The sequence below is a fragment of the Peromyscus maniculatus genome, chromosome 7 (genome assembly GCF_049852395.1).
Source record: "Peromyscus maniculatus bairdii isolate BWxNUB_F1_BW_parent chromosome 7, HU_Pman_BW_mat_3.1, whole genome shotgun sequence".
Lineage (NCBI taxonomy): Eukaryota > Metazoa > Chordata > Mammalia > Rodentia > Cricetidae > Peromyscus > Peromyscus maniculatus.
Window position 1 is genome coordinate 68157459 of NC_134858.1, and position 14715 is coordinate 68172173.

General features: G+C 46.2%; 1 protein-coding gene across 9 annotated transcripts in view; it reads left to right on the top strand.

Moving 5' to 3' along the window:
* Sltm (SAFB like transcription modulator) overlaps positions 1–6121 on the top strand; it is a 47698-nt gene extending 41577 nt beyond the window's left edge. For all 9 annotated transcript variants that reach the window (XM_076576632.1, XM_015997945.3, XM_076576633.1 and 6 more), the window contains 2 exons: positions 3363–3523; positions 5462–6121. In XM_076576632.1, coding sequence (XP_076432747.1) covers positions 3363–3523; positions 5462–5570 — 270 coding nt within the window. In that variant the 3' untranslated portion in view covers positions 5571–6121. The remainder of the gene's footprint in view (positions 1–3362; positions 3524–5461) is intronic.
* The last annotated feature ends 8594 nt before the right edge of the window (positions 6122–14715 follow it).

The window sequence follows — 14715 nt, forward strand, 5'->3', positions numbered from 1 at the left end:
AGTAGATACTAGCCTTAAAAACTTTTTTTTTTTCTCTTCGAGACAGGGTTTCCTGACTTGTAGACTAGGCTGGCCTGGAACTCACAGAGATCCAACTGCCTCTGTCTTCCCAGTGCTAGGATTAAAGGCATGTGCCACCATGCCCCATGAAATATTTTTTATGCATGTATATGGGAGAGAGGAATGTGGGAAGGGAAAGAGGGACCTTCTACATGCCATGGTATGTGTGGAAGTCAGAGAACTACATTTTGGGAATTAGTTCTCTCCTCCTACCTTGTTGAGAGGCAGAATCTGCTTCAAACTGACTGGTCTATAACCTTGCAGGCGATTCTCCTGTGTTGGCCTCCCATCCTAGGAGTGCTGGGATTACAGATGTGGACCATCACATCTGACTTTTTATGTGGGTTCCAGAGGTTCAGCTCAGGCCAGGCTTGTATGGCAAGTGCTTTTACCTACCGGGCCATCTTACTGGCCCTCAGACTGTTTTTATTGAAATTCTTGTTCTGCTTGGGCAGTTGTTATAGTTATGAGTCTTCCTAATGATAATTGGGCTTTTTTTTTTTTCTTTCTTTTTTTTTTAAAGATTTATTTATTTATTATGTATACAGAAGAGGGTGCCAGATCTCATTACAGATGGTTGTGAGCCACCATGTGGGTGCTGGGAATCGAACTCAGGACCTCTGGAAGAGCAGTCAGTGCTCTTAACCTCTGAGTCATCTCTCCAGCCCGATAATTGGGCTTTTTTAAAACACAGAATACATCATGACTCGATCTGCATCCTATAGCAGGGAACATGCTAATCTCTTGTTTCGATATTAATATGTGTATTGCTGAAGCTAGCACATTACGTATAGAACTGAAGTAAAAGTCACGTGCTTTCTCTGTTTTCCAAAAGTAGACAAGTAGAATCATTTTCAATTGCTTTCTATTCTTTAATATTTTTCTTAGTTTTAAAAATTTCTGTATTTTATGTTAAGCTGGGTGTGGTGGTGCACACCCTTAATCTCAACACTCCTGAAGCGGAGGCAGGCGGATTTCTGAGTTTGAAGCCAGCTTACTCTACAAAACAAGGTTCAGGACAGCCAGGACGACATAGAGAAACCCTGTCTGGGAAAAACAAAAAACAAATTAATTAATTAAAAAAGTAAAATATATTGTATGAGAGTGTTTTGCCCGCATGTCTTCTGTGCATGCAGTACCCACAGAGGCCAAAAGAGGGCATGAGATCCACTGGGACTGGAGTTACAGGCAGCTGGGAGCCACCATGTGGGTGCTGGGAACTGATCCTAGGTCCTCGGCAAGAGCAGCCAGTGCTCTTAACCACTGAACAATCTCTTGAGTCCTAACTTTTTTTTTTTTTTAATAAATAAATAAATGTATGTATGTATGTATGTATGTATGTATGTATGTATGTAGGTATGTTTTTTCCAGACAGGGTTTCTCTGTGTTTTGGTGCCTGTCCTGGATCTCGCTCTGTAGACCAGGCTGGTCTTGAACTCACAGAGATCCACCTGGCTCTGCCTCCTGAATGCTGGGATTAAAGGCGTGTGTCACTGCCGCCCAGCTTCTTTTGATATTTTGTTGACTTGACTATTCTTTTAAGATACTGAGCTATCTCTAAATGACACGAATATACAAAAGTTGCACTCAGCTTAAAAGCATTCTCTTAATTGACAAAATACTGACATGCCAGGTGATTGCGGCATGGATAGAAAGGATATGCTTTTTTTTTTCCTTCTAAAGAAAGGGTCTCACATATTCCAGGTTGGCCTTTTAATGTGCTGTATAGCTGAGGATTAAGCCAAGGATGGCCTTAAACTTCTGATCCTCTTGCCTCCACCTTCGGAGTGCTGGGATTACAGGCACATACTGGTTTCTGTGGTATTGGGAATCCAACCTAACATTTCATGCATGCTAGCCAGTGTACCAACTGAGTTACATCCCTAGTCTGAAGAAATACACTTTATAAGTCCTGCCAGATGGAATTTATTTGTGTTACACACTTGAATACACACCAGGTTTCATCATAGCATCTTTTGACGTATGTATTGGCATGGGTATGCAGGCATGTTTGGTATCCTTGATTGCTTCCCACTTCATTTATTGAGTCAGGGTCTCTTGCTGAGCCTGAAGCTCACCATTTCTGGCTAATCAAGGTGGCTAGTCTTTTCCAGGACCTTCTGTTTCTACCTCTCCCTGTGGCAGGTGCCACTCTTACCATGTCTTTCTCTCCTTCCTTCCCCCTTTTGTGTGTGTGTGTGTGTGTGTGTGTGTGTGTGTGTGTGTGTGTGTGTGTATGTATGTGTGTGTGAGAGAGAGAGAGAGAGAGAGAGAGAGAGAGAGAGAGAGAGAGAGAGGAAAGACAGGGTTTCTCTGTAGCCCAAACTCAAGAGATCCACCTCTGACTCCCAAGTATGGTGATTAAAGGTGTGTGCCAACATACCCAGGTTTTATGTAGGTTCTGGGGATCTGAACTCCAGTCACACTTGGACAGAAAATACTTTATATACTAAATCTCTTCAGCCCTCAATGATAGCATTTTTTGTTTTAGCCAGAAAATGTTTTGCTGGCTTGGCATGTACACTATCACTGTACGTCATTTCACCCAGCACATTTATGCAGTAGCCTTGTGGCTCAGTGGTTATGAGGTATTAATGCGTCTTAATAAGGAGAAATGCTTGCTTGCACAAGTTCTTTAAGCTGTTCACCCTGAACCAACTTCAAACTGAGCATATGATGCAGATACTCTGTTTTAGTTAGGGCAGAATGTAAGAGGTTATTCTAGACCAGCACCCTACATTCAGAATCCCTTTAAAAAGGGTCTTCTGAGAAGATGAGCCTGGATTCCCTGTCTGGAGTTGACCGTGTTAGTCTGTCAGCTGTCTGGCCGGTATTGTCTCTAAGACTGTGTGGATGCTGACAGCTTTGCCTAGCTAGGCGAGGTGTCGGCTGGCCTTGACCCCTCCTCTTGTCCTTAGTTCTCCAGATACTTCTGTTCCTCTGGCCCCACTGCTTATAGCCACCCTGGAGTGGTGGTGTGTCAAATCGGACAGCTTTCCCTGTACACTCTTCAAGATATTCCGATGGGTTGACCATATAGCCAGCCTTGACTGCCCTTTAACTTTTGACCTCTTGTGTACTAGAAAGAAAGCTCTTTAGATCTCTCCAGGCATTTGACATTCCTATGCCCAAATAGTGCTGGAGAAGTAGTGGGTGTGGACATAGAAATGACGGTATTGAGGTCCTGCCACGATAGTGGTCGCTTCTTTCATCTGTTGCATTCTCAGACATGAGAGCCCAGCAGAGTGAGTCAGTGCATGGGACAGAGGGCCGGGACTCACTTTCCCCTATGCTGTCCCCAGCACTACCCTGAAGAACGACACGTAGTGGAACGTCATGGACGGGACACAAGTGGACCAAGGAAAGAGTGGCATGGCCCACCCTCTCAGGGGCCTGCCTACCATGACACAAGGCGACTAGCTGATGGCCGGTCAGGTGCAGGCCTGCTAACCCAGCATTCAAGGTGAGGAGCTCGTCTGGTAAGACCTTTTCTGCAGTTCTGTAACCAGGTAGTCCTTTCCTTAAAGAGGGTTAGTTTCTGAGATTACATTGCAGTTAGTAAACCCCCTGTTGTGGCCTCAGCGCCGTCTTTTCAGCCTCACCAGCTGTCTGTCCTCTGCCTTGCACCCTGCCTTGTTTGGGAGGAGCTGCTCGGCTCTCCTGCTGCTGGTCGCTCCCATGTCACCTGCATAGCGGTGCCGTTTGCTTCTGTGGTGCTGAGGAGCGCCCGGGGTTGTCCCTGTAAGTCCTTTGGCTCTGGGCTCCCCACCGAGTGCTGTCTCTTCACCCTGTCGCTTTCCTCATTTTGTTTGAAGCAGTCTTTTGGTTGCTTGGTTTGAGGTGGGTCTCAGACTGTGTACGCTGGGCTGCCTTCCAGATGTGGTGACTTCGGGCATGCCCCAGCGTGCCAGCTCTGCCCTCTTTTGGTTTCTTTGTTTGCTTTTCAAGACAGGGTTTCTCTGTGTAGCCCCGGCTGTCCTGGTACTCCATTTGTAGACCAGGCTGTCCTCGAACTCACAGAGATCCACTTGCCTCTGCTCTCCAAGCACTGGGACTAAAGGCGTGCGCCACGGCCACCCAGCTTTTGGTCCTTTAATTTCTTCTTCCCTTCTTGACTCGTTTTTCCGGCTCCTCCAAGCAGATGAGCCTCAGATGTCACTCTTCGCTGCCATCTCCATGTAATAATAATAAAAATAACTATTATTATTATTATTACTTTGCCTCAAGCTTCTGTTGTCTGTCAGTGCTGCCATCCTCAAAGCCCTGACTGGGGAAACATGGCCCAGTCTTGCTCTTTCTTTGTTCCTAGAATAAAATTAAAATGGCGTTTCTGATGCTGCCCTTTCCTGCATTCAGCCTGTGCCTGGTCAGAGAACTTCTCCCTGATAGTCACACTACCTCTGAATGACTATGGGACCACACATTTTGTTTATCATTTACTTGCTTCAAAACCACAGTGGCTTCTGTAGGTCACAAATTTAACCCAAAGTGCTTGGCCAGGTTTTTGGTGTTTTTTTTTTTTTTTTTTTTTTTTTGGTGAGGGGTTGGTTTTTGAGACAGGGATTCTCTGTGTGGCTCTGGCTGTCCTAGAACTCACTCTGTAGACCATGCTGGTGACCATGCTGGTCTCGAACTCACAGAGATCTGCCTGTCTCTGCCTCCCTAGTACTGGGATTAAAGGCGTGTGCCACCACTGCCCGGCCTCAGCCAGTTTTATTGAAGCGTTTCACTGTCAGCTTTTACTTCTCCATTATGATAGAGTGCTGGAGTGTCTTTTTTTGTCATTTACTGGCATCTATAATGCTGCTCTATACACACTGAGTTGAGTGACGTCCTGGCGTCAGTTTTTGAACTCGAGTGTGTATCCCAATCTCCTTAAGTGCTAATTAAAACAGCCTAGAGAGTCCCACCTGGGGCGATCTGAGTAGGGTTAGAGTGGTCTATGCCGTAGGACTAGCGTGGGGGCAGAAGCAGGATCTGGAGCTTCGCTTTCCTCATCTCCATAACTGCATCCTGTTTAAAAAGAGATGGTGAGGCGGCAGGGGTCCTGAAGGGGCTCCGCTGCCGCCGCTGCCGCTGCAGCTGAGATCCGGGGTGGGTACGTGGAGAGGCCTGTAGTCCTGCTCTGGGCACAGCATCCGGCTTCTGAAGAAGTGGGCATCGAGATAAGAGTGCCAAGGTCACACGGTTGCTCCCCACCGTCGATGAGCTCTGTGCCTTGGACAGGATAGCCTTTCAGGTCTCAGGCTCTTCCTCGGGAAAGAGGGGTTAGTAATGGTGTCCACCTTCCAGGATCAGAGTCTGGATGTAGGGCAGGATGAGAGCACCCTGAGTGGTCAGCGTGCAGGTGTCCTTACGATGGTTGTTCTGACTCTTTCTTTCCTCTTTCGACCTCTTTCAGCACTGCGTCCCCAGTTAATAGGATTGTACAGTTGAGTAGCAACTCCATGGCGAGAGGAAGCAGCTCCGGGTTTAAGCCATTTAAGAGTGGACCTCCACGGCGGTTTTGAACACAAGCTTCCTGCCGTGGCTTCAAGATAATTTATTGAGATCTCCTGTAAACTTTACTTGACTACTTATGAGGAGGACCTCTGACTGCTTGAGAGCTCTATCTGACTGTTGTTTTCTTTTTTAAAAAATTTAACATGATTGCTTTTCTCAATTTTAGAGAAGATGTTTAAATAGTTCTGTTGAAACTTTTCATAGTTTTGTGTATCATTCAACTTTTTTCTTGCAGCACTGAGACCCATTGAAAGGCTTGGCCCTGAGGCCGTTTGGTTTGGCTCCGGGTGAACAGGAGAGGGACTTGCAGCCGAGTGGTAGTGGTTTCATTTGCGGCCTAGCTCTGGGGTGTCGCCAGTGTTTGCTGCCTCCATTTTGAAGGCTATTTGAGCTTCAGACGCCTGCTGTCTAATTTTTAGAGAATAAGATTGTTCCTTGCATTTCGGAGTATTATGTGACCTATTTTTGCAGAAGGTACTGTTACATTAAGTGCATCTGTGTATCCTGGTTAAAAAAAATGTAATCTTTTTTGAAATAAACCTTCATATTCTGTATAGTTGCTAAAGTGTTGAGGAGCTTCTTAACTGTAAACTAAAGGTCGATTTTTATATAGGGAGCTGTCCACTTGTCCAGGTTTGCATGGTATACGGCTCCATAGATGAAGGGAACCATGTCCATGTGCCTTGTATCACAAGAGTGTGTCATACTCAGTTGAGCAGGTAAGTTGCACTTGTTGGGGGTTTCATGGTTTGATGGATGAATCCCACCTCTCAGAATTGTGTGATAACACTGTGTGATATCCATCTTCCCAGAAAATGCTGAGAAGTGGAAGAACCCCAGATTCTAGATGGGTGAGTCAGTCAGGTTTGGTAATGTTAGTCTGTGGCAAGATTCTCTTTATGAGAATAAAAACCCACTCTTGGAAGTGTGTCTGTTTGTGCAGCCTCAGGGGTTAGTCCTCCAGCCTTCCTGCGACTGTGTCCCAGGCAGCAGACTTGGTAAGAACTGAAATGGCAGCATTCGCGCTCTCTCTAGGACATGCGGCCAGCTTTGCTCTGGTCAAGAGTTGATAGCACATTGTGGATGTGTTAGAAATTCTCTAACCCTTTGTTAGAAACTAGCCACCATAACCCAGACCATCGAGGATCTTGGTCAAAACAGTGGCCTGTTCGTACCTAGTGAAGGATGGAGGGAATGGTCCTCTTTAGAGGTGTGGCATCTTTAGAGAAGTCTTGTCAGTGTCTGGGCCTGAATGTAGGGGCAGGAGATGTTTCAGGCTCCTGAGTGGCTGCAAGCAGCCAGAGGACTCTTGGAGTCTGTTCCCTGGGGACCCCCCTTTGGTTTTTGTTGTTTCTGAGACAGGGTTTCTCTGTGTAGAGCTGGCTGTCCTGGAGCTTGCTCTGGGGATCATCTGCCTCTTCCTCCTGAGCGCTAAGATCAAAGGTGTGGGCCATCAAGCCAGGCTCAAGGGCAGCTCACTTTCAAATCCAGCGGATTCTCAGTCTGTCCTTCCACCCTACAGCTGTGAGTGTCCATGTCCAGCCCTACAGCGGTGTGTGTGGGTGTATGTGGTCCATGTTTCCTGCTTCCTGACACTCGGTGTTCACTGACTAGGGCTGTGGACTGGGTCCTGCTTCTGTTGGTGGCTAGGGTCAGTGTGACATTGCTATGTCTCACCTCTAAGCAGGGACCCTTGCACATGGCTGGCTTTGGTGCTCATAAGCAACCAAGGGCACAGTCCGTGCCTTGCACAGACCTCACTTGGACATCTCAGAAGCACTTGGCTTGTTAATGTTGCCTTGATTAGTTTTTTGTTTGTTTTTAACTGGTCTCCTGTCTGTTAGGCATAGAGTTACATTCTCAGCGTACTGAACTGCTATTAAAAAGTTAGTTTTTGAAGAACTGGGGAAGATGGCTCCATGGGTAAGAGTGGTTGCTCTATAAGCACAAGGCCCTAAGTTCAAATCCCCAGCACCCACGTAAAAAGACGGACCATGATTGTGTGTGCCTCTGACCCTAGTCTTTGCTGGTCCTTCAGCTTAAGGGAAAGCAGATTCGGTGAGAGCCCTGTCAGTCTCCAGGCAAAAAGGCAGACCAGTAGCTGACAGCTGAAGTCTTCTCTGGCCTCGGCATAGGCGTGCACTTACAGCATGTGCAGCTCCAGATGCGGTTGCTCAGACCACTAATCCCAGCGCTCTGGAGGGCTGAGGCAGGAAAGCCTCATGACTTCAAAACCAGCCAAGGTTTTGTGATGAAATCCTGTCTCAAAAAAACAGGTGGAAAGTGATTAAGGAAGATACTGGAATGTCAGTCTTGCGTCTAGACACAGACACACACAGACACACACACACACACACACACACACACACACACACACACCAGCATACACACCTACGCACACATGAACATGCAAATACATAATGTTAAAACGTATTTGGAGTGTGTGTGTGTGTGTGTGTGTGTGTGTGTGTGTGTGTGTGTGTGTGTGTGAGATGTATGTGGTCCCAGCCTGGGCTACATAGACCATTCCAAAAAAGGTTACAGGTCTTTGAAGGGCTGGGTATGTTTAGTGGTTAGTAGGTAAAAGTCTTTTCCTAATGTGGAAAAGTCCCTATGTTCAGTCCACAGTACAAATAAATTAGCTTTGAGTGTTGCTAGTCTTTGCTCACACTGAGGGACCCAACCATCTTCATATACTGTTTTCCTCGTGTTGCCATAGTTACAGCTCTTTCTAGTTCAGAAAACTTGAGAAACCCACCTGGGAGTATTTAGGGGTCGAGAGTATCTCTGAAGACTTAGGTCTCTAATTAGCAGAGGTGGACCTGGGTCAGCAGTGAAAACTGGATTTAGAGAGGGTTCTGTAAAGGAAGAGGGGCTCTTCCAGACCCAGGGACAGGGAGCTTGTGTCCATCGTGGCGCTGTCCAAATGCTTCACTGCAGTGGTAGAGTTTGCAGTGGTTTACAAACAGAAGGCTTGTGGTGGTTCAAGAGATCCAGTGTGGGCAAGATGCTGCAGTCCCAAAGTTCACATGCAGAGGAGCGCAAGTGGAAGTACAAAGCTTAAGCCGCACAGACAGCCCTGTCTCGAAAAAACAAAACAAAAGAAAATGCAAAGCTTATGAATCGCATAGACACATGGCCCCTGCCTGTGTCACCTGCTAGGTTGTCACTTACCACGCTCCCCTGTTCTTAGTTTCCACAGCTAGCTTTTTTTGAGGCCTTCCTGGAAAAAGGTTATTATCCTTTTTTGTGTTCTTCATGAAGTACGGAATTTTAAACTGGCCTCTTACCCGCAGGTGAATCTCTTCTGCGGTCACCTACAAATACCGAGGCTTCTCGGGCTCTTCAGCTTTACATGTTCAAGCCAGGCATAGTGGTGTGCACCTATCATTTTAGCCACCAAGGAGCTAAGATAAGCTTTAAGGCCAGCCTTGAGTAAGTTAACCCTGCCACAAAATTTAAAAAAAAACCTGGGTGGGATGGCATATGCCTATAGTGTCAGCCCTCGGGAAGCAATGGCAGAAGGATGGGCAGTTCAAAGACAGCCTGGAAAACGAAACTTGGTCTTAACCACAAATGAGCAGGACTGGGAGTGGTGTTGGTGTCACACACCTTGACCCCGGCCCTTCGGAGGCCGACACGTCTGCAGAGCCGCTTCTGGAAGAGCCAGGCCTACACAGCAGACTTGCTCTGAGGCTGCAGATTTTTTTCTTTTAAAGAACAGTGGTATTCCATAGCAGTGGTAGGTTTGCTTAGCATGTGTGAGACCCTGAATTGAGTACCAAAAGAAAAATTCATTACCCCACCAGTCTTTACAAATATCCGGGCTTTGTCCTCAAGGGAACTCCTTTCCAGGACAACTCAATAAATACTGCCTTTTTTTTTTTAAGATTGATTTATTTATGTATAAAGCATGTATGCCTGCAGACCAGAAGAGGGCACCAGATCTCATTATAGATGGTTGTGAGCCACCACGTGGTTCCTGGGAATTGAACTCAGGATCTCTGGAAGAGCAGTCAGTGCTCTTAACCTCTGAGCCATCTCTTCAGCCCCCCCCCCTTAAAGTATGAAATTGATTTCTAAAATTCTTTTTTTTTGTTGTTGTTGTTGTTTTGTTTTGTTTGTTTTTTGAGACAGGGTTTTTCTGTGTGGCCTGGCTGTCCTGGATCCTGCTCTATAGACCAGGCTGACCTTGAACTCAAGAGATCCACCTACCTCTCCCGAGTGCTGGGATTAAAGGTGTACACCACTATACCCTGGCGATTTATGAAATTCTTAAGTTCTTCCTATTATTGCTGACCTTAATATATTTTTAAATTTAATGTGTGGGGGGCAGGGCAGTTTGAAGGTGTTGATCTCTTTCCACTGCGTGAGTCCTAGGGACTGAACCATCAGGCTTGGTGGCCAGTACCTGTACCCACTGAGCAAGACCTGATTGCAAGGGGCTCTGGTGGAAGAGAGAACTGGCTCATGGGAACACCATGTGTGTTTTCTCCCTCAAAGCTTCCCTAAGAATTCACATTGGCAGCCAGAATTGGGAATCATAATAGATAAACATCTTAGAGTTGGTCAGACCAAAGAAATGCTTTTTGTTTTTTAGCTTAAAAAATGGTCATGTGTGGATGTATATCTGCAGGTGGGTGTGTACATATAAGTGCAGCTATCCACAGAGGCCAGAGGTGTAAAGACCCCTGGAACTGAAGTTGCAGGTGGGTTATAAGCTGCCCGAGGCTGCTGGGAATTGAATTTGGGGCCTTTGCAAGAGTAGAGCGTGCTTATAGTAACTGCTAAACCATTCTCCAGTCCCCTTTCTACTTTTTAAAAACGATTTTTAAATTTAATGTGTATGAGTACTTGCCTGTGTGGTAGTTTGAATGTGGTTGGCCCCATAAGCTCATAGGAAGTGGCATTATTAGGAGGTGTGGGGCTTTGTTGGAGTAGATATGGCCTTGTGGGGGTGGGCTTTGAGGTCTTCTTTGCCCAAGCTTCACTCACTGTGACACTGGGACCATTTTCTGTTGCCTGCAAGATATAGGACTCTCAGCTACTTCTTCAGCACCATGTCTGCCTGCATGCCACCATGTACTCTGCCATGATGATAATGGACTGAACCTCTGAAACTGTAGAGCAAGCCACCCAAATTAAATGTTTTCCTTTATAAGAGTTGCTGTGGTCATAGTGTCTCTTCACAGCAGTAGAAACCTTAAGCCTGCATGAATGTATGTGCACCATATACATGCAGTGCCTGTGTATAAGATAACCAGGATTTTAGGCTGACTATGTGTCAGTCATGTATGATGATCATTCTTGATTGTCAGTCTGAACCAGAATGTCCTGAGATTCTGGGGAGTGTATGAAGGCATTTCCAGAAAGAATTGACTGAGGAAGAAGATCCTCCTCACAGTGTGTGACACCTGACAGGTAGCCTGCTACTGAGCATTCTGAGGACGTGGCTGTGTTTCTTGCCTGCTTGCTTTGGTTTCTTGCTGGTGCTCTGGCCATCCTTCCCTAACTCCAGACTCTAGCTTCTCCAGCCTTCCAATGTGGACTAAAGACCAGCAAAACTCAAGGAATCCTCCAGGACTTGGAGACTGAACAGCCAAGAGAGGTTCTCGGCTTTCTCTAGTGCATACATGGCTATTGGTGGACTGCCTAGCCCATTGATGCAGTCCAACCTATTAAATGTTCTCTCACACTGGGAGGATGGCACACGCCTTTAATCCCAGCACTCGGGAGGCAGAGGCAGGTGGATCTCTGTGAGTTCGAGGCCAGCCTGGTCTACAGAGTGAGTTCCAGGACATCCAAGGCAGTTACACAGAGAAACCTTGTCTTGAAAGGCCAAAAATAAACAAAAGCTCTTTACACACACACACACACACACACACACACACACACACACACACACACACACTGGTTCTGTTCCCCTAGAAAACCCTGGCTAATGCAGCATGTTCAATATTTCCACATAGGATTAAATATTTACATAATGCCTGCCATGTACTAGGCTAGTTTTTCCATTTTCATGTGTGTCTGTGTTGTGTGTATGCATATTCGATGTGTGTGCATATGTGGAGACCTGAGGTTGGTGCTGGGAATCATCCTTGGTTACTCTTCCACCTTATTCTCGGAGTGAGCCAAGGTCTCTCTGTCATTAATATGGCTAATCTTACTTGACAGCCTGCTCTGAGGATACTGTGTCTCTGTGGTCCACGACTGAAATTACAGGTGGGCAGCCATGCCCACTTGGCATTTCTGTGGGCTCTGGGCATCTGAACTCTGGTCCTCGCACTTGTATGGCAAGTGCTTTGACCACTGAGCAATCTCCCAGAGCATCTAGGCAGTTGGCATGCAGTACTTTAATTCCCACGAGACTTAGGTGTGGGTATCAGCAGGGAAGGAAACCGAGGAATCATCTCAAGATCACAGAGAGTGATAGAAGTAAGATTCAAACCCAGACGAACATACATGTGCTCAGAACTGGAGACCATGTCACCTCAAGAAGCAGAAATGGAGTGGTGGCTAGGCACTGTGCTCCATAGCGAAGTAGTCAGTCCCTTACACTCCTGTTTGACAGAATGTCTTCACAGTGTGTTTTCCTTTGTCCATTACTTGCTTTTAAAATAAATAACTTAGAAGCTTCTGTTTTCAAGATTATTATTGAAATTCAGTAATTCTTTTTTTAAAAAAAAATTTACTAAAAAAAACTTTATTTATCCTTTATATGTACAAATAAATATTTTGTCTGAATATGTCTGTGTACCACATACAATGCCCTTAGAGGCCAGAAGAGGGCGTCAGGTCTGAGACTGGAGTTACAGTTGTGAGCAACCGTGTGGGTGCTGGGAATCGAGCCCAGGTCCTTTGCAAGAGCAGCAAGTGCTCTTGACTACTGAGCCCTCTCTCCAACCCAAGCCTGGTGGGCATGGGGGTGGGGAGTACGGGGGGAGACGACAGAGACAGAGGGAAAAGAAGAGGCAGAGAGGTGAGTGTGAGTGGAAAGGAACCACAGTGAGTGTGGCGATCAGAGGACAGTGTTCAATTCCTTGGAGGTAATTCGCTCCGCTCCGTCCATCTTTACATGGAATCAGGAATAAATTCAGGACTTCAGGCTTCTATGGCAAGCACTTTATCCACTGAGCCACTTTGCTGGCCTAAATAATGCATTACTTTTAAAACATTTAAAAAATTTAAAGAGGGGGCTGGAGACAAGGCTCAGAGGTTAAGAGTACTGGCTGCTCTTGTACTCGTTTCTTGAAACCCCCAGAGACCACCAAGGAGTGGTTTCCGATGCAAGCGCATAAGGGCTCTTTTATTCAGGTTCAATCTGGGCCACTGCACGGCAGATGGAAGGAAATGTGGCCGTGGCCACGAGCCCAGGTGTAGAGAGTTTATAGGGAAAACCACAAGCCGGGAATTACATGCCTGAGATTGGGTAGACGGATATGGGGCAAGGTGATTCTTTGAAACTACTGGTCTAGACTTTTGGCAGGAAACCACATTTGAAACCATTGGGTTAGACTTTTGGCAGGGAACCACAACTTGCTGAGCAGGATTATCTGGGCTGCTCAGCAGGATTATCTAGATATCTTCAGTGGCCATAAACCGCAGACAGAATGTCTACCGGAGCATACTGCCCTGTATCTGTTGGAGTTGTCAGGGCACATTCCTGAGGTCCTTCCTGGAACTGAGGACAGCAGGTGGTCTGAGATGGTGGCCCCACCCTTAGATGGGGTCTGTATTGCCTTCACACTCCTTCAGAGGATGGGGTTCAATTCCCCCAACACCCACATGGCAGCTCACAACTGTTCAGTTTCTAGAGATCTGATGCCCTCTTCTGGCTTAGGTGGGCACAGACATACATTCATTCAAAATACTCATACCTATAAAATAGTGCAAACATTTAAAAAATATTAAAGATATGGATCTCTCTCTCTCTCTCTCTCTCTCTCTCTCTCTTCTCTCTCTTCTCTCTTCTCTCTTCTCTCTTCTCTCTTCTCTCTTTCTGTGATAAAACACCATGACCAAGGCAACCTATAAAAGAAGTGTGTAATTGGACTATGGTTCCACAGGGTTAGTCTATAATGGTGAAGTAAAGGCATGGAGGCAGAGAGCTCACAATTAATTTGCAAGGAGGGGGCAGAGAGACACACTGGGGATGGTACAAGTCTCTTGAAGCCTGCCCCTAGTGACACAGCTTCTCAAAGGACACCTCCATGTCCTTCCCTTCCACCAACTAGGGACCAAGTGTTGAAACACGTGTGACTTTGGGGGTCATTCTCATTCAAACCATCACACGCCACTTTTTAAAAACCTGGATTCCGGAGAGGGAGCTCAGGTCCTAATGCTGTCTTCCCAACTCTCAACTAGAATTTTTTAAATCGCAGTTTTCATTGTTTGTGGCTAATGTATGAAAGCATTTGAAATTATTTTAAAGTGGAATTTACAGGTGGCCAGACACAACTACCAACAAATTTAAGTGGCTATTTTATCACTGAAAAACATTTCCTTTTTTTAAAGATTTATTTTATTTTAGTTACATGCATTCATCATTCATGTGTGTCTGTGTGTGGTTATGTGTGTGTGAGTGCGGGTCCCCCTGGAGCTGGAGTTACAGGTGGTTGTGAGCCACCTGCCGCAGCTGCTGGGTACCAAACTCTGGTCCTCTGCAAGAGCAGTACATGCTCTTAACTGCCGAGTCATCTATCTCTCTAGCCCTCATGTCCTTTCCTGATTATCCCTAAACACTTCTCCAGCCTAGACAGCTACTGTTGCCTTTATTTTTCTTTTAGGTTTCATATACCTGGAGTCAGACAAAAACATGATTGAATTCAGTAGAGTTTGCATTCGGGCAGTGTTGCCGTGGGTCGGCAGTTTTCTGCTACTGTGTAGGTTTCCATTGTACATACGCACCACACCTTCCTGTGCCTTCACTGATTGATGGGAATCTAGCTCGCTGGCAGTGTGATGAATAAACGTTTTGAATATTTGTGTGTCAGTCTCTGCGGCTGTGTTTTAACTTCTCCTGGGTAGGTTGGCTTGGCATTGGCAGGTGTTGGACACAGCAGTGTTGTCTTCCATCAACATTGCAGGAAACGGCTGGAGAATTCTGAAGTGTGTGCCATCCCTGCATCTCAGTGTGAAAGGTCTGGACTG